This window comes from Nicotiana attenuata, chromosome 10 (assembly GCF_001879085.1).
Source record: "Nicotiana attenuata strain UT chromosome 10, NIATTr2, whole genome shotgun sequence".
Lineage (NCBI taxonomy): Eukaryota > Viridiplantae > Streptophyta > Magnoliopsida > Solanales > Solanaceae > Nicotiana > Nicotiana attenuata.
This window is the reverse complement of record NC_031998.1, coordinates 24,604,273-24,629,237: the sequence shown is the minus strand read 5'-3', so window position 1 is coordinate 24,629,237 and position 24,965 is coordinate 24,604,273. Positions and strand designations below refer to the sequence as shown.

Sequence of the window (24,965 nt, the reverse complement as noted above, 5' to 3'; positions counted from 1 at the left end):
TGTGGAAAGTCAATTGATATGAAGCATAACTTGTCCAAACTCTAAAAATAAACGACAATAACAGGAATCTGCCTACGTTAGAGATTCTATATCTTGAAATGTTATAAGGTATGGAATTCATCGGCTCCTTATTTTATAGAAAATTAGAAATCTGTCAATGTCCCGACTGGAATAGAGAGTAGTACTGCTGGAAGTTATACATTCAACAACAAAAAACCCCAATGAGGCCCACAAGGGGGTCTGGAGAGGGTAGTGTGTACGCAAACCTTACCTCTACCCCGGAAGGCAGAAAGACTATTTCTTATAGACCCTCGGTTAAATGCAAGATGAACTCGGTTTCATATATGAAAATTGCGTTTCTCAAGAAGAATATTTAAGTATAATAAAGAACAAATAATTCTGAATACAGTATTCGTTTTTAAAAAATAAAATACGCCATAATATACAAGCGAGAAGCTAATGAACTTTGATTTTACAAAAGAAGATATAAAACATACTTTTATATTACCAAAGTAGAAATAGTACAACCCCTATAAGTAGCATAATAAATTATAATAGCCCAGGTCTTTATCACCGCATGGAAATGAATCTTTCCCTAAAAATAAACAATTCATTTGCAACAAATTAGATACCTTGTAATGATCAGAATTACTACATCAGCTCTTGTGTTTTCTTTCGTACATCTTAGCATTGGAATTACCAATCTACAACCTTCTTATACCAGCAATATACTTTCCTTTTTCTTTAGGGCTGACTTTTGTCTCTATTTATACCGTTAAGCTTACGAGCAGAATTTTACCTTAGATCGTACTTTCTTTTTTGGAGATATCATCCCCGAATAAACCACCCACATTGCAACCATTCACCCTATAATCTATCCAAATTCCCTTAAAAACGTAAAAAGAAAGGATTTTTTTTTTTCATGGGAAGCAAGAGAGTGGTGGTGGTCCATGATACATCAAAAGAGGTAAACTGGGCTGCCATTAGAGGGGTACTTCATAATTTATGTCTGAAGGCTGGAGATGAGCTCATATTACTTGGAGTTGTTCACCAATTTAATAACTCAACTACTACATCAGCTTTCCTGGGCACTGTAAAACTTCGTAAGTCTTCTATACTTTCTATTAGAAGTACAGAGGCGGAGCCAGGATTTGAAATTTATGGGTTCGAGATTCTAAAATTTTAAGTTACTAGGTTCTAAATTAATAGTTTATACATGTTTAATGAATTTTTTAATACAAATATATAATTTGAATCAAAGCTACTGTGTTCGGCTGAACCCATAGATTCTACTCTCCCTCTGCCCCCTGATTAGAACTAATTATATACCAAATTAATTCATAAGTACGTTTTATAGCAATAAAAATAGTTAGTAGTAATATTTAAAGGGTTCATATTTTCTTTATACAAAAAATGATAGAATAATATATCTCATTATTTCTTCAACTTGTTTATTATTCTAGTGGGGCAACGGAGTAGAGTAGACCATAAACTGGTGGAAGAAGAATTAGTTAAAAGGATGGAGGAGTATAATAAGAGTTTGGAGATGCTAATGCTGTTGAAACAATGTGAAGTTCAAAAGGTTAGCCTCTAAAAACTTTCATTAGTTTCTTCATGTTTTCTTTCCGTCTTTCTGAGCCGAGGGTCTATCGAAAACAATCTCTCTGCTCCATCGAGGTGGAAGTAAGGTCTGCGTACACACTACCCTTCCCAAACCCCACTTTGTGGGATTTTACTGAGGCTTGTTGTTGTATCCATCCATCCAAGCTTTCACCTCCGGTACGGAATTTAGCATGGAGCTCTACACGTGTATTAATATTCAAATAAGGAGAACAAGATATTACCTTACTGATATAGGATAGGCAATCACGCACTTCATATTTTAGTCACTCTTGTAAGGGGGCATTTGCACGAATGGTCCTTTTTAAGCCATTATCTAAATTCCGATCCCATTAGCTCAATGAGCTCAATTTTTGTTTGCAAAAAGAAAAAAAGGATTCGTCCAACTACTTTTAAAAGCAGAATTTAGCCCACTAAAGTAACATGGATATGTTACTTAAAGAGTGGCTTAAAAGGTGAGAAAATCTCACTTTATACCTATTAATTCCAAACTATTTATCCTTTAATGCCCAGACTCAAACTATTTACTACTCCTACCTATACTCCCCAAACTATTTACCCGCTAGTTGTTCCCAGAGTCAAGGCTTCAATCACAAAAAGCTTAGCTTTACTAAAATAAAGATTGGATACAGATTCTCTCTGAATAATCACTGTTATGTACAAGAGAATTTTAGCATACGAAGGTGACCAACTGATAACCGCAATCGAGGTTATTTGAAAAAATTGAACTAGGCTCTGGCCCCTTCCTCCTTTCTCTAATTGAGTTGTTTCCATGAACCATGCATTCAGAATTACATGTGGACAAAACTTACAAAGCCATGGTTTGGATACTTCATTAAGTACAAGAGCAGATTACATCTCAAATCTAAATTTTTGTGTGTATTTGAATATCCACCATTGTTGGTCTTGAAGCTCAATTTTATTTTTGAAGATTTTTTGTTTGATTCAAAGTGGGTGTTGTTAAATATTGCTTATAGTACCTTCTAGAAGTTCATACTGAAATTTGATAGCATTTGGACCTGATTTGAGGTGATTGAGATCGAAATTTTCAGTTGAAAATCGAAAGAAGAAACAGCTACAGTATACCACTATGGTATACAATATGCTGTAGGAGTATATAGCTATACTGCAACAGTACACTATTATAATTTACAAAACAGTATACCGCTACAGTATACTAATATACTATAGGAGTATATAGTTATACTGCAACAGTATACTATTATAGTATACAATATATTGTTATGGTATACTGTAACAATATGCAAGATAATGTAACAATATACAATAATAGTATACTTATTACCTGTAAATTCACTTGCCTTTTCCCTTTTAATTTGTTTTAAGCTTTTACCCAGCGTGAGGGGCAAATTGAAAATGCAAAAAAAAAAATTATAGTATGCTATATGATGTAACGGTATACTCTTACAATTAGATCCTTTTAGAATTTTTTAAATTTTTTATTGACAACTGATATTATTTTAGTTTAATAATTAAATTATTTTTTTTAACTCATTGCGTACAATTGTATACTCTGTTGGTATAGCTATATACTATACTGGTATCATATGTTAGTTAATATTTTTTATGGTTGTATTAGCTACATTTAATTGGTACACAATTTGATTTTTCTTTAGTAATAATATAAAAAAAGAATAATAAAAAAATAGTAAAAACAGTAAATGAAATTAGATTATGAAGAGAAAAAGAATATAAAAAAAAAGAAGTTAAATGAAATTAGAAAAGGAAAAAAGAAAAAAAAGAAGAAAACGAGAAAAAAGAAAAGGAGAAAAGAAAAAAAAAAAGAAAAAAGAAAAGGAGAAAATAAGCATAGAAATAAAAAAGAGTTGGAGAATAAAGAAAAAATTCCCCACAAAACCTACTATAGGTCGGAAATGTAATTAGTTTATGGGTAGGAAAACAAATGGGTAGACAAGGATAAATAGTTTTGTTTTTGTGGGTAACTGTGTCAAAATCCCTCAAAAAGGTCATACGGCAAATAATCACTATGGCAAGAATAGTCCATACTTTTTCAGTGTCCATTTTCCATTATTCACTCTTTCATTAATTATGATTTCTAAATGAAAATATGAATGCAGAGATCAACCTAACCATAATCATAGTTTTGCTCTTTTATTATTGAAATTAAATAATTTTTGTCTTTTGTTAAACTTATGATCCAAAATTATTTCTGCCGTTAAAAAAAAATGGCACCTAAAGGAATCTCAATACAACAACAATAATATCTCTAAAGATATGACTGGTTATGTCGTGTACTACCTATCAGATGAATGTTTACAAGTTTAGTTTTGAACGATTTAAACCGTTTGTCATATGAATATCCGTAGAAGTTATGGCCTTTTTACAGACGGCTATATAATCAATACCTGACGGAATACCAATAAACTATAATAAAATTGATGGGTGAATTTGGATCAATTTGTTCAAAAAAAAAAAAAAAAAATGTAAGAAAGCACAAAATGGAGCAATTGCGGGATAATACATCCACGTATTTAAACCTTTTCCCCTGTGATATAGTATGTGAGAATTGTGATACAATACTATACAAAAAAGCTGTAAATTTGATCCATAGATATCGAAGATGAGGTTCAATGATAGAGTAGAGCCTCTTCACTCCTCTGTTTTAAAAGGCAGAATTGGGACTCGCCCGGGGCTCGCCCCGGGACGGATCACTCGTAAAATGCTCCTGGGCTTATGTGTGGGGCTTACCGTGAGACTTACGCCTCGGCCATCGGGGCTTACGCCCCGAACACGCCTAACGCCCAGCGTACTAGGCTCGCCTAATAGAACTTTATGCAATTGCATGTAACTAACCTTGTAAATCCTCAAATTTTATTAATAAATCGTTTACTATTCAAAATTACTTTTTTCTTAATCATAAATCATTAAATTTATGTCATAATTAAAATAAAATTATTGCACTTTATCCACTAAGACTGATATGATAGTTAATTTTAAATAAATCTTTCATCTAAAAAATTATTTATTATTAACTTTTGTCATGTCTTTACTATATAATAGTCCATAATTTTTTTATAATTATTTTTCTAAATATTCTTTTTTCATGTTTATGAGATACAATACTTATTAATTTAATAGTGCAGTATTAGCTAGTAACTATTTACAAATAATTAGTTATCATGATATTGTATGGTGAATTATGTGTCACTTTATTAACTTGTTGAAACTTAAAAATAAATGATGCTAGAGAATCATATTTAAATTGTGAATTATGTTTTTATATAAATTCTCTTACAAATAGAAAGCATATTAAATAAAAGGAGTATTTTAAGAAAAATATCAAATTTTAATATCGAAATTCTTTCAAGATTCATTACTCCTTAAGAGATACATATAAGATTTCGTATCGAATACATTACTTTTGATGTTTGAGTAGTAACGACGTTGCAACTAATTTGCATATTATGATATTTGTCGTACTTTTCTTATTATTCATAGTTGAATTATAATTTATAAATATTTTAAATAGATTATTTGTTATAATTTTGTGATTTTAATGTAATTTTTATAATTATTTTATATTTTACACTATCTTAAAATTCTTGAAATTAGTAAAATTTAAAGATCCATGGGACTTACGCCCCATGTCTCACGGCTTACGCCTCGCCTCGTCAGAGGTAAAAAGCCTCGCCTCACGCGCCTTTTAAAACATTGCTTCACTCTCACCCAATTAGAGAATTCCCTACACATACTATCGAGTCAAATGGAATGCTATACGTCTTTTTGACAAACCCAATCTGTTTTTATGGCGGGAAAAGAGGAGAATGCATTTTGTTTGTGGGATTTCACTAGGTTTTTGCACTGTGAATCATCAGCAATCGGTCAAAATTCCTCTTCTCTCCGATCAATCGAAGCCAGAATTTCTGCACAGGAAACTGTATCTAAGAATAAGTAAACTAAGAAAGTTTCACATACAGAATCTTAAATCTGGAATTGATAGTCTCGTAATAATTTCAAGTGTTAATTCTTTCAATATTTGGTGTTGCAGGTGAAGTTTCACATAGAAGTTCAAGCTGGAAATTCACGAAAGGTGGTAGCTGTGATTGCAATCAAGAGGTTGGACGCAACTTGGATCATTCTAGATAGGTTAGTGATAACATCAGAAAGTTTACAAAATTCCGAAACTCAAATTAGGTAGCTGAAATACACGATTCTAATAAGTACTACCATTTAGAGTTTTACAGAATTTGATATTTATTAGTACTATATCCCGTTTTATATAACTGTGTTTGACTGGACCTGAAATTTAATGAGCAGCCAGGAGCACAAAGCATCTCGCGTCCACGCAAGGTCCGGAAAAGAGCTGCGCCAGTCTACCCTAACGCAAGCGTTAGTGGGAGTAGAATGGAATGTAAAGTAATAATTGAAAAGTTAGTTTGATGAGAAACAACTGCAAAGTAGAATTTGAATAGTTAAATAATCTTGAATTATTGAATTTACTGAAAGTTGTACAAACTAATAGTATCTGTCAAAATGAGTCAAATATTTTAAAACGTCCGAAAATAGAAAAAAGGGTTGTGTAAATGGCGGAAGGAGTATTACTATACGTATTGTTGGGTTAATGGCTAAGGTATCGTCAGCTTGAACCTAGTGGCGGAGCCACGCTTGCCAAAGTGGTTCAACTAAATCATCTTCATCGAAAAATTGTTCTATGCATATAGGTAGTTTTTTTTAATGTTTGTATATGTATAAATTGTTGAATCCTGTAGACACAAAAGCCCATTTGTTTGAATCCCTTTGACGAAATTCTTGTTTTCACCACTGCTTGAACCTACGCGAAGTTCGTAGTATAAAACAATAGTGCTTTGAGGCTTTCTTTCTTTGTTAACTAACTTTAGATCTCATAACTTGGTATTTTATGTTTGTAGGGAAATGAAAAAGGAGAAGAGGTACTTTATGGAGAAGCTATCATGTGGAATATCAAAACTGAAAAGTGACAACTCCATAGAAGATGTAAGAGGGTCACTAACATTAATGGAGAACACCAATGTCTCCCTTACCAGAAATAAATTTTCTTATGATGAAATGATTCCAGGCGACGATGATTCATCAGATGAACTTACTTCTCCTCAGCAAGGTAAGGAATATGTACAATTACCTCTACATAACTGAAATTTCTATCAAAGTAATATATTCTTCTGTCAATACATTTTTGCTTATGTTTGACAGTGCTCTAATGCCATTTCTTTGTTGATGAATTGTAGACTCGGAAGTTATTTCTCATGTGACAACCTCAAGCAAAGAACAAGCAAGCAGTATTCTGGGAAAGCTTTCCTCAGAGTTTTGTGAAAACCTGGTAAAAAATTCTTCAGCAAGTGACCTAGTAAATTCAACTTCGAGCTTGGAAAATCCTAGTAGTTCCTCAAGTTCTTCTCAACAGAAAGCAAAAACAACTGAAAAGTCACCTTCCCACGTCTCCAATGACCAAACCGAAGAGCATCAAACTGTTAAAGACAAAGAAAAAGTGGAGATGATTATTGATCAATATTTTTCTGGTGCAATATTCAAAAAACCTGAATGTTCAATTTGTGGGAACAAAAGGCCAAAGATGGGATGGCATAAAGCCTTCAGCTATAAGGAGCTTGAAGAAGCAACAGAATGGTTTTCCAATGAGAATTTTCTATCGGAAGGTGGATTTGGTTCTGTTTATAGAGGGGTTTTAAAGAATGGGCTAAGAGTTGCTGTGAAGCAGCGCAATGATATGAGCCTTCAAGGGGATAAAGAATTCAAGTGTGAAGTTGAGGTTCTTAGCAAGGATCGGCATCCAAATTTGGTTATGTTGTTAGGGTCTTGCTCTGAGCGAAACCAAAGGTTGCTTGTCTATGAGTATGTTTGCAATGGTTCACTAGACCAATTCTTGTCAGGTAAAATGGCAATGCATTAGTTTCAGAATCGTAAAACTCGGAGGGTCGAATGACCCGCCAATACACACATATATATCCAACCTAATCCGTCCACGTTGGAACATCTATTTATGCCGACGCATAATTGTTTTATACTTTGCAGGAGATATAAGAATGCCTCGCGATTGGGAGAGAAGGATGAAAATAGCTTTGGGTGCTGCCAGAGGATTAGAATATCTTCATAAACATAACATCATCCACAGAGATATCAGACCTAACAACATCCTCATCACACATGATCATGAGTCACTGGTATGTTGTCCATGGATTAGTTATATCCATAGTATATTAACAAAAAATTTACCAAAAAGGGAGGGAAAAAGAAATAAAATATTACCTCAGAATCTTAACATACACTGCTATTCTTGATCATGAATCACTGATATGTTGTCCATGATTAATTATATCCATAATACATTAACAAAAAATTTGCCAGGAAAGGGAGGGAAAAAGAAATAAAATGTTACCTCACAATCTTAACATACACTGCTATCGTGGTTTTGTAGGATGCTCTAATTAGTAAGTTTAGTTATAACCTTAGGTTGGTCCAAGCAAACTAAGGTGAAATGCAGAGAGATTAAAATGGACGTGATCATAAAATGCATAGATAATTGACATCCATTTAACTTAGGTGTTAGTTAGACTGAGACATTTATTTTTGTCTAACTATGTAACATCGACCACTTAGCTAGGAGATTTTGGACTTGCAAAAGCTGGGTATGATGAATCACAAAATTCTTCTGGTAACAATGTGGTTGGCACTCTTGGATATATGGCACCAGAATATGCAGCAAGTGGAAAGTTCTCAACTAAAACAGATGTTTATGCTTTTGGGGTTGTCCTGCTGCAGCTGATCACTGGGCTGAAGACCACAGACAATTATCCTGAAGATAAAAGTCTTGTTGAATGGGTAAATTAAATAGACCGTTTCTTACATTTCACCATATAACGCATGCTTGTTTCGTTCTGAATAATGATACTATATAGCTTTCTCTTCTCTCATTCCTTTTCTATTAAGCAAAATTACGAGGAATATATAAAGTAGCTAGGTGTGTGAAAAGAGAATCCCAAAGGTCATATTACCTACTAAGATGTAAAATGTATTACATAATAGGACATCCCTTTTAAGTGCAGGCAATGCCTCTGTTGGAGCAAAGGAATTATCCTCGTCTAGTCGACAAGAGAATTGTGGATTCCCATGATTTCCATCAGCTATTTTGGATGGTTGAAATAGCAGAAAAATGTCTCAAAAAGGATCCTAATAAAAGGCATACAATGGAATGGGTAAGTTTTGCTTGTAACGTCAGACTAAATGAGACTTATTTTTCTCTTGAATTTTCTGATTCTATGAGATATGATTAGTAGAATCCATTTTTTTTCCCCTTAAACTATTATAATCTTCATCAACATGATCTTAAAATCCCAACATTTGATTTGAGTATCATAATGACACACAACCCTCCCCAGACCCCGCTTGCGGGTTATACTTGGTATGTTGTTGTTGCAAGGTACTCCCTTCGTCCATCATATATGACACTCTTTATGGATTTTCCCACACTGTTGACTCATCAGTTTATTAATGCAGGTGGCTAAAACTTTGAACCATATAATGGAAGGAAGTACTGATAATTCTATAGACTTCAACCCGATAGAATCTAGTCCATATGTTCACAGAGGTGATAATAATATTAACAATAGTAGTAAACAAGGGGATGTCAAAGGCAAGGAAGATGATAAAACCCTTGAAACAGAAGCAGCATCTTTATGTTCAACTTACAGAAAATGTTCATCAAAAAGATATGAAAGAAGGAAGATTCATCTCAAACATAAAGGACCATCTCGAAGCAAAGGGAAACTACTTTATGAAGAGATGATTCATTAAATTTGTTTTGATGTGTTTTATTACATGTGTAAAGTTGTTTACTTTTACTATTATTTTCTGATTAGTTATTGGCTCCCGTGACACCAGTTCTATATCTGTTGTCTGGCTGAATGGTTGATACATACTACACCTTCTTTTTTTTTACATTTAAGGAGGAATAAAGAAAAGTCGACAATGATTTCCTTTTATTGCATAGTTAGTACAACAGTGAGGAAGAAACGAAATAAGGATTTTACTGATGTTGCGAAATGTCCTGAGGGAGGTCCTGTGGAGATGTTTGGAGGCTAGAGGCATACATGTTGCTTACATTAGGGCGATTAAGGACATGCATGATGGAGCTAAGACCCGGGCGAGGACAGTAAGAGGGGACTTGGATCACTTCCCGGTCATGATAGGGTTGCACCAAGCGTCGGCACTCAGCCCTTTTTTGTTTACCCTGGTGATGGACGTATTGACGTGACACATCCAAGGGAAGTGTCGTGGTGTATATTATTTGCAAATGATATTGTATTGATTAACGAGACGCTAAGCGGCGTTAATGCGAGGTTAGAGATGTGGGGGCAGACTCTGGAGACCAAATGTTTCAAGATGAGTCAGAATAAGACAGAATACTTAAAATGTAAGTTCAATGGAACGACTCAGGGAGTGGAAGGGGAGGTTAGGCTGGATTCACAAGTCATCCGTAGGAGAGGAAGTTTTAAGTACCTTGGGTTTGCTATACAGGGATGGGGAGATCGACGAAGATGTCACGCATCGTATTGGGGGGAGGATGGATTAAATGGAAACTTGGTTCCGATGTTTTGTGTAGGGCTGTCCAACGGGACGGGACGAAATTAAAGGGACGGGACGGGACGGGACGACATTTAAGCGGGACGGTGGCGGGACGGGACAAACGGGACGAAACGTTCGTCCCATCCCGTCCCGCTAACAAACGGGATGGGACGGAACAGAACGGGACGGGTTCGTGGGCCTTAAGTGTATTTTTTATTTATTAAAAAAACGTCTAGTTTTTTGAAAATTACTATGTTTTTAAAGTTTGTAACGGCTAGATTTTTGACTTATTTAATAAACTTAAATGTTACTATGTTAAAATGAAAATTAGAAAACTAAGTAAAGAATTATAAAATATTAAAACAAAAGACTTGTAATGAAATATTCTACTAATTATAAACTTGTAATACAATTATAATTTATTTAATATAATTTCAAAGTATTAACTATTAAGTAACTAAGACAATTCATAAAAAAACTTCAACGCTTAGAGCCTTTTGTTTTATTAATAGAACTTTCAAATCTCAAATACAAATATAATTCTTTTGAAGATCACCTAATTTAGGCAGTCACCTTCTAGGAAGGGTTCTGTTTGAACTAGGCCTCTTAGTAGCCAATTTCAAATTATCATACTAATATCTGTAAGCTCCTATATATCTTCTTTGTAACTTATCAATAATATCTCTCGGACATTCTACTGGAATTGGCAATGTTGATTGATGTTGCATGAGCTCCATGCCGTCATCGCTCCCAGTGGTAAGTATCTCATTGTATTCTTCTTCTTCCGTAGTGGTTAATTTTTCAAAACCAAGATTTCTTCTTTCTGAATTAATCCAATCTCTGAATAATACGAAAATCTCTAGAGTGTCCTCCACTAATGCATGTCTATGATCTCCAATTTGAAATCTTGCCGCGCTAAAAGCACTCTCTGATGCTACTGATGATGCTTGAATAGCCAAGATATCTCGGGCCATTATTGAAAGTGTTGGAAAAGCCTTGCCACGCTCCCTCCACCATGACAAAAGTTGTTACTTGCCTTCTTCGTCTTTAATATTTTCCAATCCTTGATTAAGATAAGAATCAAGTTCATCATCAATAGAGGAATCAAAACCTGTTATATCATTCATATTTTCCCATAAAACTGTTGCTCTAGACATAGAAGTAGAAGGAGCAGTTTCACAACCAGTTGTATCCATAGATTTATATTTATCAAACATTGATCTAGCATAAGAATATATGCTAGCTTGGCAGTTTTCGAGAGATGGTTGTTCATTTTCTTGAATTTCTAAATTCTCATAAATTTTACGAACAAGTCCCTTTGCACCTCTTAGTTTTAAAGATGGGTTAAGTAGAGTAGAAATTAAATAAACTTCGGGAATAGGGAAAAAATACTTTTTAATGTTTAAAATCATTTCTGTAATGGCCGGTGCATAAGTTGGATTTGTTTTATACTTACCAAATACAATAGAAATTCCACAAATATACCATAATATTTGTGAAACAGTAGGATAAATTATACCAGAATATTGTTTTGTAGCATAATAAATTTTTTCTAAAAATTTAGTAAGCTCTTTGATCTCATCCCAATCAGAATCAACAATTTGATCAACAGGGTGAGCATTATGCATATTAAATACCTTTTGGATAGGCACCCGTTAATCATAAGCAACTTTAAGCATTTCATAAGTAGAATTCCACCTAGTACAAACATCTTTTGGAACTTTTCTAAATGGAAGGTTAGCACTAGCACATTGTTGAGCAAATTCACGAATTCTACTTTGTTTATGAGCACGAAAAATATAGTCACAAGCATGTTGTATTTTACTACAAGCATTAGAAAATAAATTAAGACCATCTTTTACAACCAAGTTAAAAATATGGCATGCACATCTAACATGAAAAATTTTTGGATTAATTGGACAAAGTCTAGATTTTAAGCTATTTGCTACGGTTGTGTTAGCAGAAGCATTATCTAAGGTGATAGTTAAAACTTTATTAATGAGTCCATAAAAATCAAGTATTTGTAGAACAATAGTTGCAATATATGCTCCAGTGTGTTTTGAATCAACAAATTTATAACCAATAATACGTTGTTGCAAGTTCCGGTGATGATCAACCTAATGACATGTAACAGTTAATAATCACAACCATTAGGACTACGACCTATATCAGATGTGATAGACACTTTACAATCTAAGTGAAAAAATAATAACGAATATATTGAAGATATTCGGTTTGAAATTTAAAAACATCATTTCTAACCGTGGTCTTAGGTACTTGAAAAGCAGGGTTATAAGTTTCTTGTATATAATGCACAAAAGCAGGGTGAGAATGAAAAGTAAAAGGTAAGCCACAGACAGCCACCATTTTTGCTAAGTTCTCACGATCTCTATCTTTGTTATAGGGGCGTAAAACATGACCAGAAGCAGGGTCAAGTTGTTGTTGAATTTGATTAGAACAAGATCCACTAGGAGTGCCAGTACTGATGGTAGGATCTATAATTTTCCGGCTTCTATGTTAGCTTGTATCCATAAGATTTGTGAGCACTTCTTAAGTGTCTAGTTAAACCCTCCGTCCCACCACTTATTGAGTGTGCAAATTGTTGCTTACATTTTTCACAGATAGCACGATGATTGACTTTATCATGTTTAAAAAATTTCCATACAAGTGATGTTTTGGGACGTTCAACCTTAGGCTTACCCTTTATAGGGGGTACAGGGGGTAAAGCTCCAGACTGAGATTAATAAACTTAGGGGTTATATTAAAAGTTTGGGGGGTAAGGGGTGTTTTCGGGGGGAGGGGGGGGAGGTAGTAGGGGTGGGCATATATCGGGTAAAACCGATAACCTGAACCGTTAATTATTTATTGGATTATCGGTATTGGGTTATTGGGTTAACGGTTCGGTAACGGGTTAAAAAAATATTTTTATTGGGTTATCGGTTTGGCAATTCTATTATTGGGTAAAATCAATAACCCAATAAGGATTAACTAATTTACTAGTTTACCCTTAAGTATGTACATACTAGGGTTTCATAATTCATACTTCATAGTTCACTCTTTGATTTCCCTATTCTTTCTCAGTTTCTCCACCTCACGCCCTCACCAGTCAGCCCGTCAAGACTCAGGCCGGCGTCACTTGCATCACGCCCTCACCAGTCATCCCGTCAAGACTCAGGCCGGCGTCAGTCGCATTTCTCAGCTTCTTTCTTTCACTCTTCAGTCACATCTTCACTTCATTTCTTAGATCCATCAGATTCTTCAGTCGCATCTTCTTCACTCTTCAGTCGCATTTCTCAGCCGCATTCTTCAGCTTCATCTTGATTCTTCGTGTAAGTTTTTAGTTGCTTCATCTTCATCGTTTTCTTAGTTTGTTTATAAGCATTCTGCCTCTGGATTTTTCTTAGTTTGGGATTTTTGTTTATATTTTTTGGGTTGAAGAATGAAAGATAGAAACTTTGGTTAGTGTTTATTTTATTGGATGTTGCAGTAAATTTAAATTCTTGTGAAATAGAACAATTCTGAAAAGAGTTTTAGCAAAACAGTTCTTAAAATCTTATAGAACTATTTTACCGAAACTGTTTTATACATTGCGAAACTGTTTTAGTTGTTTTATCTTATCGGGTAAACCGATAACCGAACAGATAATGATCGATAACCGATTAATCGATAACCGATAAATAATATCTTATCGGTTTTGTTATCGGGTTATGATATTTGTAAATCGATAACCGATAGGCAAACCCGATAATATTCATAACCGAACCGAACCGACCGATGCCCACCCCTGGGGGGTAGGGGCTGTTTGGACCGTTGGCAACGGCTATTTTTGCAATTTAAGTCGTTGCCCACTGGCTAGTTTTTTTTTTAAAAAATCTGGCGGGACGCAGGACGGGACGGGACGAGATGGGACAAAACGGGACGGGACAAACGGGACGAAATGGTCGTCCCGTCCCATCCCGTGTTCCGTTTAACATTGGCCCCATCCCGTTTAACTTGAAGCTGGATGGGACGGGACGGGACCGAGACGGGACGCGGTACGGGACGGGCCGTCCCGTCCCGTTGGACACCCATAGTTTTGTGTGATAGAAGGTGCCAACGATACTTAAAGGTAAGTTCTACCGAGTGGTAGCTAGGTCGACTATGTTGTATGGGGTTGAATGTTGACCAGTTAAGAGCTCCCATGTCTAGAAGATAAAGGTAGCAAACATGAAGATGTTGAGATGGATGTGCGGACACACAAGGTTAGATAGGATTAGGATGAAGTTATTCGGGACAAGGTCGATATGGCTCCTATTGAGGACAAGATCATGAAGCAAGACTTAGATGGTTTGGACATGTGAGGAGGCGGAGCATTGACGCTCCGGTCAAGAGGTGTGAGAGGTTGACATTGGAGGGATTAAGGAGAGGTAGAGGTAGGCCGAAGATGAATGAGGGAGATGTGATTAGGCAAGACATGACGCATCTTCAGTTGACCGAAGACATGACCCTTGATAGGAAGATGTTACGAGTCTGTTAATAGAATAAGGGCATNTCTCTCTCTCTCTCTCTCTCTCTCTCTCTCTCTCTCTCTCTCTCTCTCTCTCTCTCTCTCTCTCTCTAATCTTTGTATTCTTAGTTCTCTTCCATGAATAGTTTAAACTGTAGATTGTTCAAGAGCTATTTTCTCAATTGGCTCTTTAGGTTTACAGTTATACTTAATTCGATTAAGTACATAATATTGGTATCAGAGCGACGGTCTTGGGCGAAACTATTCCGGAGATGATGACCAGAAACGGCAAAGTCCGACGTGAATTGGATGAGCTCCGTGAGCAAATTCATCCCATGGCGGAGAAACATGATGAGCAGGTTCGGGCGAAGGGGGAAAAGCAGGAGGATGCGTTGGGGGAAATTCGTCAATTGATTGCAGCGATGACAGCCAACCCTAGGGTGGTTGCCGGAGCTCCGGTAGAAAATGAGGGAAATCTCATGGTAACAATAATCCATTTGGAATGAGATATTCTATGGTGGAATTTCCTAAGTTTGGGGGTGATGATTTGGATGGATGGATTTACAGGTGTGAACAATTCTTTGAGGCTGACGGAACAATGGAGGAATTTAGGGTACGCTTAGCCACCATTAATTTGGAAGGTCGGGCGTTACAGTGGCACAAAGCATTGATGAATGAAAGGATTGGCAGGATGCCCAACTGGAATGACTATGTGCGAGGTCTACAACTAAGGTTTGGTGACAATTTGTATGTTGATCCGATGGCGGAGCTAGTGGCATTGAAAAAGACAGGAACATTGGAGGAATTCTTGGACAAATTTGATGGGATGATAAATAAAGTGGAATTGACTGAGGAATACTCGATCAGTTGCTTCTTGAATGGGTTGAGGCTAGACATTGAAGTACAAATACGTATGCTAACACCAAGAACTCTTATGAGGGCTTACAACTTGGCCAGATTAGCAAAACAATCCTTGAAGTTGCAAAGGTAACAGAACCAAGTGGCCATTAGGAGTTCCAGATCATTGCTTCCTAGCTCCAATTCTTCATGGCAATCGAGGAACTATTCTCATAACTCGAATAATGATAGCCATAAATGAGGAGGGGGAAGCATGGTTCCTAATCAACCTGCAGTCAAATACTCTACGAAACTGTCAACTGCATTGATTGATGAGAGGAGAGCACAGGGCTTATGTTACTGGTGTGATGAGAAATACTCTCATAACCATGTATGCAAGAAGAGAAAGCAATTGCACCTCTTAGAAGTAGAGGAGGAAGTCGAAGAGTGGCAACTGGAGGATAATGTGGAGGAAGAGAATTTTGAAGAATCTGCCTTACAACCTCAAATGTTTGTCCATGCTTTGGATGGTATAGTAGATTATAGAACTATGAGGGTAAGAGGAGGGGTTAAAGGTAAAATGGTGCATGTCTTTATTGATTCGGGGTCAACACACAACTTCATGGACTTAGCCATAGCCAAGAAGTTAGGTGTGGGTTGGAAACTATCCCCACCTTTTTAGTGGCTGTTGAAAAATGGTACCAGAGTGCATAGTTCTTACATGAGTAGGGGAGTTTCATGGAAAATTCAAGGTGTAGAGTTCAAGGCAGATATGTTAGTGATGCCTTGGGAGGGGCAGATGTAGTTTTAGGGATTAAATGATTATTACATTAGGAGACATAAGATGGAATTTCAAACTTCTTAAAATGGAATTCCAGATAGGAGGCAGGAAGGTATCATTAAGGGGCAATCAACCTGCGGGGTTAAGAATGATTGATAACAGTAGAATGGAAAGGTTATTGCACAAATCAGCAGGACTTAGTATGATGGTTATAGCACACGTGCAATCAATGGACACATCAAGTGCCTTCCTCAACTTACAACAAGTAGAGATACCTTGTGATTTGCAGGGCCTGTTGGACCAATACTCGACATTGTTTGCTACTCCTACTGAGCTGCCACCCCATAAAAGCCATGATCACAAGATAACTTTGAAGGAAGGAGTACCTTCGGTAAATGTCAAAACTTATCGATACGCAGCTGTTGATACCCAATTTTTTCCTATATATATTTAATATGCAAAACACCTTCAAAATAACATATATGAGAATGTCCAAGGGTTTTATTATTTATCCATATTTTTAAAGGTTTTTAATTGATTTATTTCCCCTTTTTTTATCCATAAAATCCCAATAATTATTTCCAAAATTATTATTTTTGATAATTCATCTATTGTATTTCTATATTTATGCTAATTGCCAAATATGGCCAAAGTAATTTTTACAAATTTTTTACAATTTTATTCAGTATTTTTAAAGCTAAATTGCACATAATTGCAATATTAGCCATTTTAAAGTTTAATTATATTTTAGACGCATAAAATTAGATCCTGTATTTTTAAATTGTTAATTATATGCTACAAATCACTTTGTTACTTTCAATTTATTTTTCTAACCATTTAAATAACAGCCCCTTTTGTATTTCAAATCTAGCCCAAATCAAACCCCCAATTCCCCGGCCCAATTTCTAATTAAACCCGACCCTAACCCTTTTAAACCCTACCCAAACCCGGATCCCCACCTACCCAATTTAATCTGGACCATTGATCATTCAGATCTACGGCCACCATTCCACCTGCCTAAAATAAACCCAAACGACCCCCCTTAACCTAATTCATTTCCACCAACCCGCCGCCCTTGAATCCCCTTCCTCTCCAATTCCCTTTGCAACCTCACCCAAACCCTAACCACCGCACCCAAGCCGACCCTAATCCCCTTCGATTCTCACTCAATCCATGGACTCCCATGGCTGTTTGAGACGTGTACCGATCTCCTATGTCTCCTGGTTGCCTGTTTTTGTGATTTCATGGAAAGATCTCAAAGTGATCTAGTCCAGTCTTTGCTCAACTTCTATCTATGGTCTTTTCCCGGCCATCCATGGCTTTTTCGGCTAGATCGGTAACTTTTCGAAGTCTTTCTCATTTTTTCTGGGTTCTCCGAAACCCTAACTTTAAAGGTTTTCCGATTTTCTTTCAGATCCGTCTTAGATCTGTGTATGTTATGAACCTCTTAAGTGTTTTCCTTAAAGGTTTTCCGATTTTTCAAAGCGACTCTTCGTCTTCAACGATTAGGGTTTTCTTAACCTCTTTTAAAAGATCTCTTCTCCGATTTTCAGTGTTGTTTTATGATTTTACTATGTTTAAACAAATTGTTTTTCTTCTACCTCCATCATCGTGTTAAAACACTAAGCATCTTTGGTTTTATCCGGGGTTCTGAAACTGTCTTTTTGTATATATGCCTGTTTCGATTGAGTTCTTCATGTTTAAATCCTATCCTTTGTTTGTCTTGACTGAGTATGAGTTCTTACCGTTTTTGTTAAAACCCTAATTTCCTAAAACTTTTCTCACTTGTTACTGTGAGTTTTTAAAGACTTCATTTACTTATTTCTATGTGTTGGTCAAATCTCCTTTACCTGTTGCTATGTGTTAGACTGGTTTCTTCATTTTGGTTCTATGTGTGAGCCATGACTGCTTGACCTTGTTGATTACCATGCTTTGAGTAGTCCTTAGCCTATTCATGTCACTTCTTTACGTTTATGTTCATCTAGTTTGCTCCTTTTTTATCAATATGTTTGACCCTGCATGTCTGATACGCCTGTTCATTCTTTTCTATTTATATGTTGAATTGCAGAATCATGATTCCTTCTTGATTGATCTTGATTTCCTCAAGTTACAATTTATTGCAAAGGTTTTCCAATAAACCCCTAATTTTACCTGTTTGATTAAGTTGATTGATTCCCATTCCTTTATTTGCTGTGATGTTTCACCCCTGCTGAATCCTTTCCCCAAATTAAGTATATTATGTACTTAGACTCAATTGTATACTCTGTATTCTTACTATCCCTTATATGGTCAGAAATCAATCTTCCTCAAATTGATTTTTTTCCTTAATTATCCCTGTTAGTATCCGTTGAGCAGTAATTCCTTGATTAAAGGGAAGTACTTGTATTAATGGGGGATTCTGATTGTGATTATTTCCATATTTGTGTTAAAACTTTACTTGTTACCTTATTTTCTACTCGTTTTCAAAGCCATAAATATTCTACCCTCTCTTCTCTAAACAGACGAACAACTGAGTTCAAAACACACACTTACACATTCAAACTCTCTTTCTTTCTCTAGAACTTGTGCTAGTGCCTTGTCTAGTCGGCTGAAAGCCAAGGCTAGACTGTGGAATTCTAATTGCTTTACTTTTCTTTTCCTGCACTTTGCTTCTTCAACTGGTATGTCCCTAGTTTAAATTCTGAAACTCAAACCTATGTGTTCCCTTGTTGTCAATCACTGTCTCTTTCTGCACTGACTTAATGGCTCATGTTGCTGCACCTTTTGTTTACTGCTTTACTCAGCATGCTTAAAATTCTGCCCTCTTTTGTTCAAATGTAATTAGTATATTTACTTGTTCCTGCTTATGTCCCTCAACTAGCATGTCTTCTAATGTACTTGATTCATGACTAATTATGTGTTTCTGTTTTGGGTCCTCTATGTCCCCAACCCCTACTCCCCTATTTGTAACTGCTGAATCATGTACTCCTCTCTGAACTTGTTCTGTGGTTTTATTGCTCCTATCCCTTGCTCCCTTTCAAAACTCTTTTGCTGTTCTACAAACTTATTTCAAACATGTTGTTTTTAAAACTATTTAAAACACTCTCACATGTACTCTTAGAATACTAGGTCTTCCCCTCTTATGTGAGTCTTGCTTTGGGACCCTTGAGCTCCCTCTGAACCCGGACATATAAGAGCTGGCCCTTCCACACTGCACTTACTCTTGGTTATGCAATAATGGTGTGAGATTTGCCCGGGATCCCTTGAGGTCCTTGGGGAACTCTGACACACCCAGGTATGAGAAAGGCTTTGGAACACTATTGGCATTCGAGGTGGTTTATTACATAACTCAGAGAGGAAGTCAGAATCAGTCTTCCTATAGTTGTAACTTCTTCTTTTTTTCTACTTATGTAATTCAATCACATGCCCTGTAATAATTTGTAAACAAGTATTGGGGTCGCTAGTGAAAAGGGATGGGAAAATATGCATGCTATAGTTGTTAAAGGGTAGAAAGCATGTTACTAGGTTTATATTCCTAATTGTGCAATAGAAACCATGTTTAGGATTCATTATGCATTAGAAATCATGCTCTTAGGACCCTTGTTTCTTGCTTCAACACTTCGTTCATTAGTCCATGCTTTATGTCTATCACTTAGAAATCCTGCTCCTAGGGCAATAACAACACTGGTATAAAAAGCTGTTATTTCAAAAATCCTGCAACTCTTGTGTACATTTAGAAATCATGCTTTAGGGATTCTGTTTTCAACAACCTTGCAATTTGCATATTAGATACCATGTTCTAGGATCTTGTTTGCATTTTGCTTTAAAATGCCTAGTTACCCACTTATTCATGAAAAGGGTAGTAAAGTAATAATTTTCACATTATGATGTTTTTTTCTGAATAAAATCGGCGCCAATCTCTACAACTAGAACAACGTGTTATAGGTAATAAGAATAATCTCCAACTGTCTTAATGACTTGGAACAACTGCCGCATCTCGCTTTGCGCCTAGGCAAGCCTTAGGTAATAACTTAAATAAAAATTGGAATTGCCTTTGTTTAATTATCAACTGTTAAAATCAGCGGGCAAACCTGATTCGGACTTCTTTTCTGAGTCATGTGATAAATCTGGTTCTGATGTTATCACTTAAACACCCTGCTTAGCATTTTAAATTCAGACCTTAACTGTGTATAAGTCATGCTGTCTATGTGCATTACTTGTGGAGGTATAACTGAGCCTTCTGCCAGTTCTCTGCATCCCCCCCCCCCAAATGCAGTCCTACTTTTTTTGTATGTCGCCTTAGTATTTTGCCTTTAAACCTGAGGGTCTGCCTAGAACCTCCGTATAGGATAGGAGTCCTAAAATTCCTCCGGGACTGATAGGAAGGGACGGGCAACAGCATGCAATAAGAGTCGAGACTAATCTTCGCTTAATTACCTTTACAGGGCGGGAAAGGGTAGATATGGATATGATGACCGGTGCGCTAATACCACGTGTATCCCCTCTTTTGAGGAGTGTCATACGAGGTATTGCATTGATGTGATCCATATTACAAACAAACCTAGGACCTCCCGATTTAGGATTACTAAGATGTGTCAGCGCAAAGAAAGCATCCCGGATATTAGAGGAAATTCATGATGGGACCTGTGGTCCACATATAAACGGTTTTGTCTTAGCAAAGAAGATACTCCGGGCTGGTTACTTTTGGATGACTATAGAAACGGACTGCATCCAGTATGTCCGGAAATGCCACCGCTGTCAGATACATGCAGACATGATAAAGGTACCGGAAATGCCACCGCTGTCAGATACATGCAGACATGATAAAGGTACCTCCAAGCAAGCTCAATACAACAAGCTCACCGTGGCCGTTCGCCGCCTGGGGAATGGACGTTATTGGACCAATCAAGCCTGCCGCTTCCAACAGACACAGGTTTATCCTAGTAGAAATCGACTATTTCACCAAAAGGGTCGAAGCAGCATCTTACAGAAAAGTAACTAAGAAAGTCGTGGCAGACATTGTCCGCGACCGCATTGTTTGTCGATTCGGAATTCCAGAGTCAATCATTACTGATAACGGCTCCAACCTCAACAACGACTTGATGAAAGCTATGTGTGAAACTTTCAAGATCAGACATAAGAATTCCACAGCCTACAGGCCTCAAATGAATGGAGCCGTAGAAGCTGCCAACAAGAATATCAAGAAGATATTGAGGAAAATGATATAAAAGCATAAACAGTGGCATGAGAAGTTATCATTTTCTCTATTGGGATATCGCACCACAGTCCGCACATCAACCGGGGCAACCCCCTATATGCTGGTTTATGGTACAGAGGTTGTCATTCCCGCTAAAGTAGAAATTCCTTCCCTAAGGATCATACAGGAAGCTGAGCTCGACGACGCAAAGTGGGTGAAGAGTCGTTATGAGCAACTAACTCTTATAGACGGAAAGAGAATGAATGCAGTTTGCCATGGTCAACTCTATCAGAACAGAATATCCAGAGCCTTCAATAAAAGAGTCAAGCCAAGATAGTTCACACCGGGGCAGTTGGTGTTAAAGAAAATTTTTCCGCATCAAGACGAAGCCAAAGGGAAGTTCTCTCCCAACTGGCAGGGCCCATACATGGTTCATTGGGTTCTGACAGGAGGAGCCCTCATACTTGCATAAATGGACGGAGAAGTCCGGCCAAAGCCGATTAATTCAGATGCAGTCAAGCGTTACTATGTGTAATCTTTATGCTTTCCTCATATGATGTAAATTGAACTACGCCTGACCTGATTCCCGTTTAAGAGGGGATACGTATGCAGCCCTATGGGTTCGGTCACAGTTCAATAAAATTTTCATTTCCCCCCAAAATCGGAAATTGGGCAAAATTTTGAGGAGGACCCTCAAAATTCCGAAGTAATTTCAGCCGATCGCCGCACGAGCAACAGTCAGAAGTGTCAACCCATCAAACTGGGGCAGAATTTTGAGGAGGACCCTCAAAATTCCGTAGCAAGAAAGGTTGCAATGTCCCGAACCGCGTCACAGTCATCGGTTCATCTAAAAACTATTTTATTTTTATTATACATTTATGCCATACTTTTACAAAATCATGCATGAAACTGCTTCGTTTAGCAATGCTACCCCAATGATACAAACAGTATCGCCAGATCAAAGCCGAACGAGTCAAGCAAAGCCATCGGGGATGCGAACTAACCTTCCCCCTTTACAAAACTCATGATTTTTCTTTGGATGCAGGCACTAGGACTGCGAAATCATTAAACATATTGTACGCCCATGGAACAAACATTGTTCAAGAATATGATTCTCAGAACCGTTGCACTTGCCAACATTTGCTATCAGCTTGCACCCGTAATGCTCTGTATGTCACAATGCTCCCAGTAGTCACAACGCCGCAATCTGCTATCAGCTAAGAAAACTCTATTGTCATTTGCTATTTTATTTCTTGCATAAGGCTACTATTCTGCCTTCCGAGGTTAAGCTCTACCTCCAACTGCATCTGCATTGCATAAGGCTACCATTCTGCCTTCCAATTTGCATAAGGCTACTATTTTGCCTTCCAAGGTTAAGCTCTACCTCCAACTGCATCTGCATTGCATAAGGCTACCATTCTGCCTTCCAATTTGCATAAGGCTACTATTCTGCCTTCCGAGGTTAAGCTCTACCTCCAACTGCATCTGCATTGCATAAGGCTACTATTCTGCCTTCCAATCTGCATAAGGCTACCATTCTGCCTCCCGAGACTAAACGCTGTCTCCATTTGCATCTGCATGGCTGAAAGATCGCCTCATACTGCATCTGCATGGCTGAAAGAACGCCACATACTGCACCTGCATGGCTGAAAGATCGCCATATGCCACATTGCACGGCTAAAACATCGCCACATACTACATCTGCATGGCTGAAAGATCGCCACATACTGCATCTGCATGGCTGAAAGATCGCCACATACTGCATCTGCATGGCTGAAAGATCGCCACATACTACATCTGCATGGCTGAAAGATTGCCTTATGCTGTATTTCATAGGCTGAAAGATTGCCACATACTGCATCCTTCATGGGCTAAAATATCGCCAACTCATCCAAAGACGTCATCGTTCGGAGGCACCATCTTCATAGCCCGAGAACACCATGTCATGGCCTGATGATCTCTTTCATTCTTTTGTATATCATTATTCAAAGACGTCATGGTTCGGAGGCACCATCCTCATAGCCCGAGAACATCATTTCATGGCCTGCAAATCCTTTATCATACAACCCATGGCCCGGGACATCATGGTCTAAGGACATCATCCTCATCGTCCAAAGACAACATTCATCGTCCAACGGGAACTTGCATCATGTTTAAATTTACGCACAATATATGCTTGTATTGCTTATTTGCAGGTGAACTGGCGAACAACAGCTATCCCGGTAGGAGCGATCCCGCTCCAGTTCCCTCAGCCATATCAAACCTAACCATTCCCGTAAACCATCCACTCACACAACCCTAGATGTTGCGTCCGTTCTTGAAATCGCCTCATCGGTATACTTCGCCGGTGAATCCTGAACTACATACGGCCAGATTCCTGTAAAACCAGGGATATGTAGGCAGCTCGGAAGCCGGGGTGCGGCCTAAATCTTCCCAAATCGTTTCGCTCGGTCAAAATTGGCCATCATTTCTTTACCCGAAAACTCTTTCATCCTTCCCGGGTAAAGAGGGGCAGCTGTTGATACCCAATTTTTCCCTATATATTTTAAATATGCATATATAAGCATGCTCACGGTTTTTACTATTTTCCCATAATTTTAAGGGTTTAAATTGATTTATTTTTCTCCCTCTTTATCCGTAAAATCCCCAATAATTATTTCCAAAATTATTATTTTGATAATTCACCTATTGTATTTCTATACTTATGCCAAAATATGGCTAAACTAATTTTTTACATATTTTTATAATTTTATTTAGTATTTTTTAAGCTAAATTGCAGATAATTGCAATAATAGCCTTTTTATATTCAATTATGTTTTATACGCATAAAATCGGATCCTGTATTTTTAATTGTTAATTATTTATTCAAAATCATTTTTAGTACTTTAAATTATTTTTTCAGAAACTATTTACTATTTTTTTTATAAATTAAAAAGGGGAAAAGTGGCTATTTAAAATATAGCCAGATTGGCTTTCAATTGTAGCCCAAATCAAACCCCAATTTCCCAACCCAATTTCAATTGAAACCCGATCAACACCCTTTTAACCCATACCCATACCCGGATCCCCACCTACCCTTCTCATCCTGGCCGTTGATCTCCAAGATCAACGGCCCCTATTCCCTCTTACCTTTTTTAAACCTGAACGACCCCCTAACCTAATTCATTTTTTATCAAACCGCCACCCTAGAATCCCCTTTCCTCTCCAATTCTCTCTGAGACCTAAAATCTAACCCTAGCCGTCGCCACCCAAACCAGCGTTAATCCCCTTCGATCCTCACTCAATCTATGGGTTCCCATGGCTATTTGAGACGTATACACGTCTCCTACGTCTCCTGGTTGCCTGTTTTTGTGATTTCGTGGAAAGATCTCGGAGAGATCTAGTCAAGATCTTGCTCAACTTCCATCCATGGCTGTTCGAGTCAGATCCATGGCTTTTCCGGCTAAGACCGGTAACGATGTAATGTT

General features: G+C 37.2%; 1 protein-coding gene across 2 annotated transcripts; it reads left to right on the top strand.

Annotated features, from left to right (window-relative positions):
• LOC109233880 (probable serine/threonine-protein kinase RLCKVII) lies at nucleotides 1,470-9,593 on the top strand. Of its 2 annotated transcripts, none has more exons than XM_019399731.1 (8): nucleotides 1,470-1,582; nucleotides 5,651-5,748; nucleotides 6,531-6,739; nucleotides 6,867-7,526; nucleotides 7,669-7,817; nucleotides 8,254-8,475; nucleotides 8,700-8,849; nucleotides 9,151-9,593. In XM_019399731.1, the coding sequence occupies exons 1-8, from the start codon at nucleotides 1,520-1,522 to the stop codon at nucleotides 9,445-9,447; spliced, it is 1,848 nt and encodes a 615-aa protein (XP_019255276.1). In that variant the 5' UTR covers nucleotides 1,470-1,519; the 3' UTR covers nucleotides 9,448-9,593. The 2 variants fall into 2 exon arrangements, with proteins under 2 accessions (XP_019255276.1, XP_019255277.1); XM_019399732.1 differs by lacking the exon at nucleotides 1,470-1,582 and adding an exon at nucleotides 5,428-5,553.

Coding starts and splice junctions, on each gene's coding strand:
- LOC109233880 (XM_019399731.1), top strand. CDS start 1,520: ATGGAGGAGTATAATAAGAGTTTGGAGATGCTAATGCTGTTGAAACAA. Junction 5,749..6,530: donor ACTTGGATCATTCTAGATAG/GTTAGTGATAAC, acceptor TTATGTTTGTAG/GGAAATGAAAAAGGAGAAGA. Junction 6,740..6,866: donor ACTTACTTCTCCTCAGCAAG/GTAAGGAATATG, acceptor GATGAATTGTAG/ACTCGGAAGTTATTTCTCAT.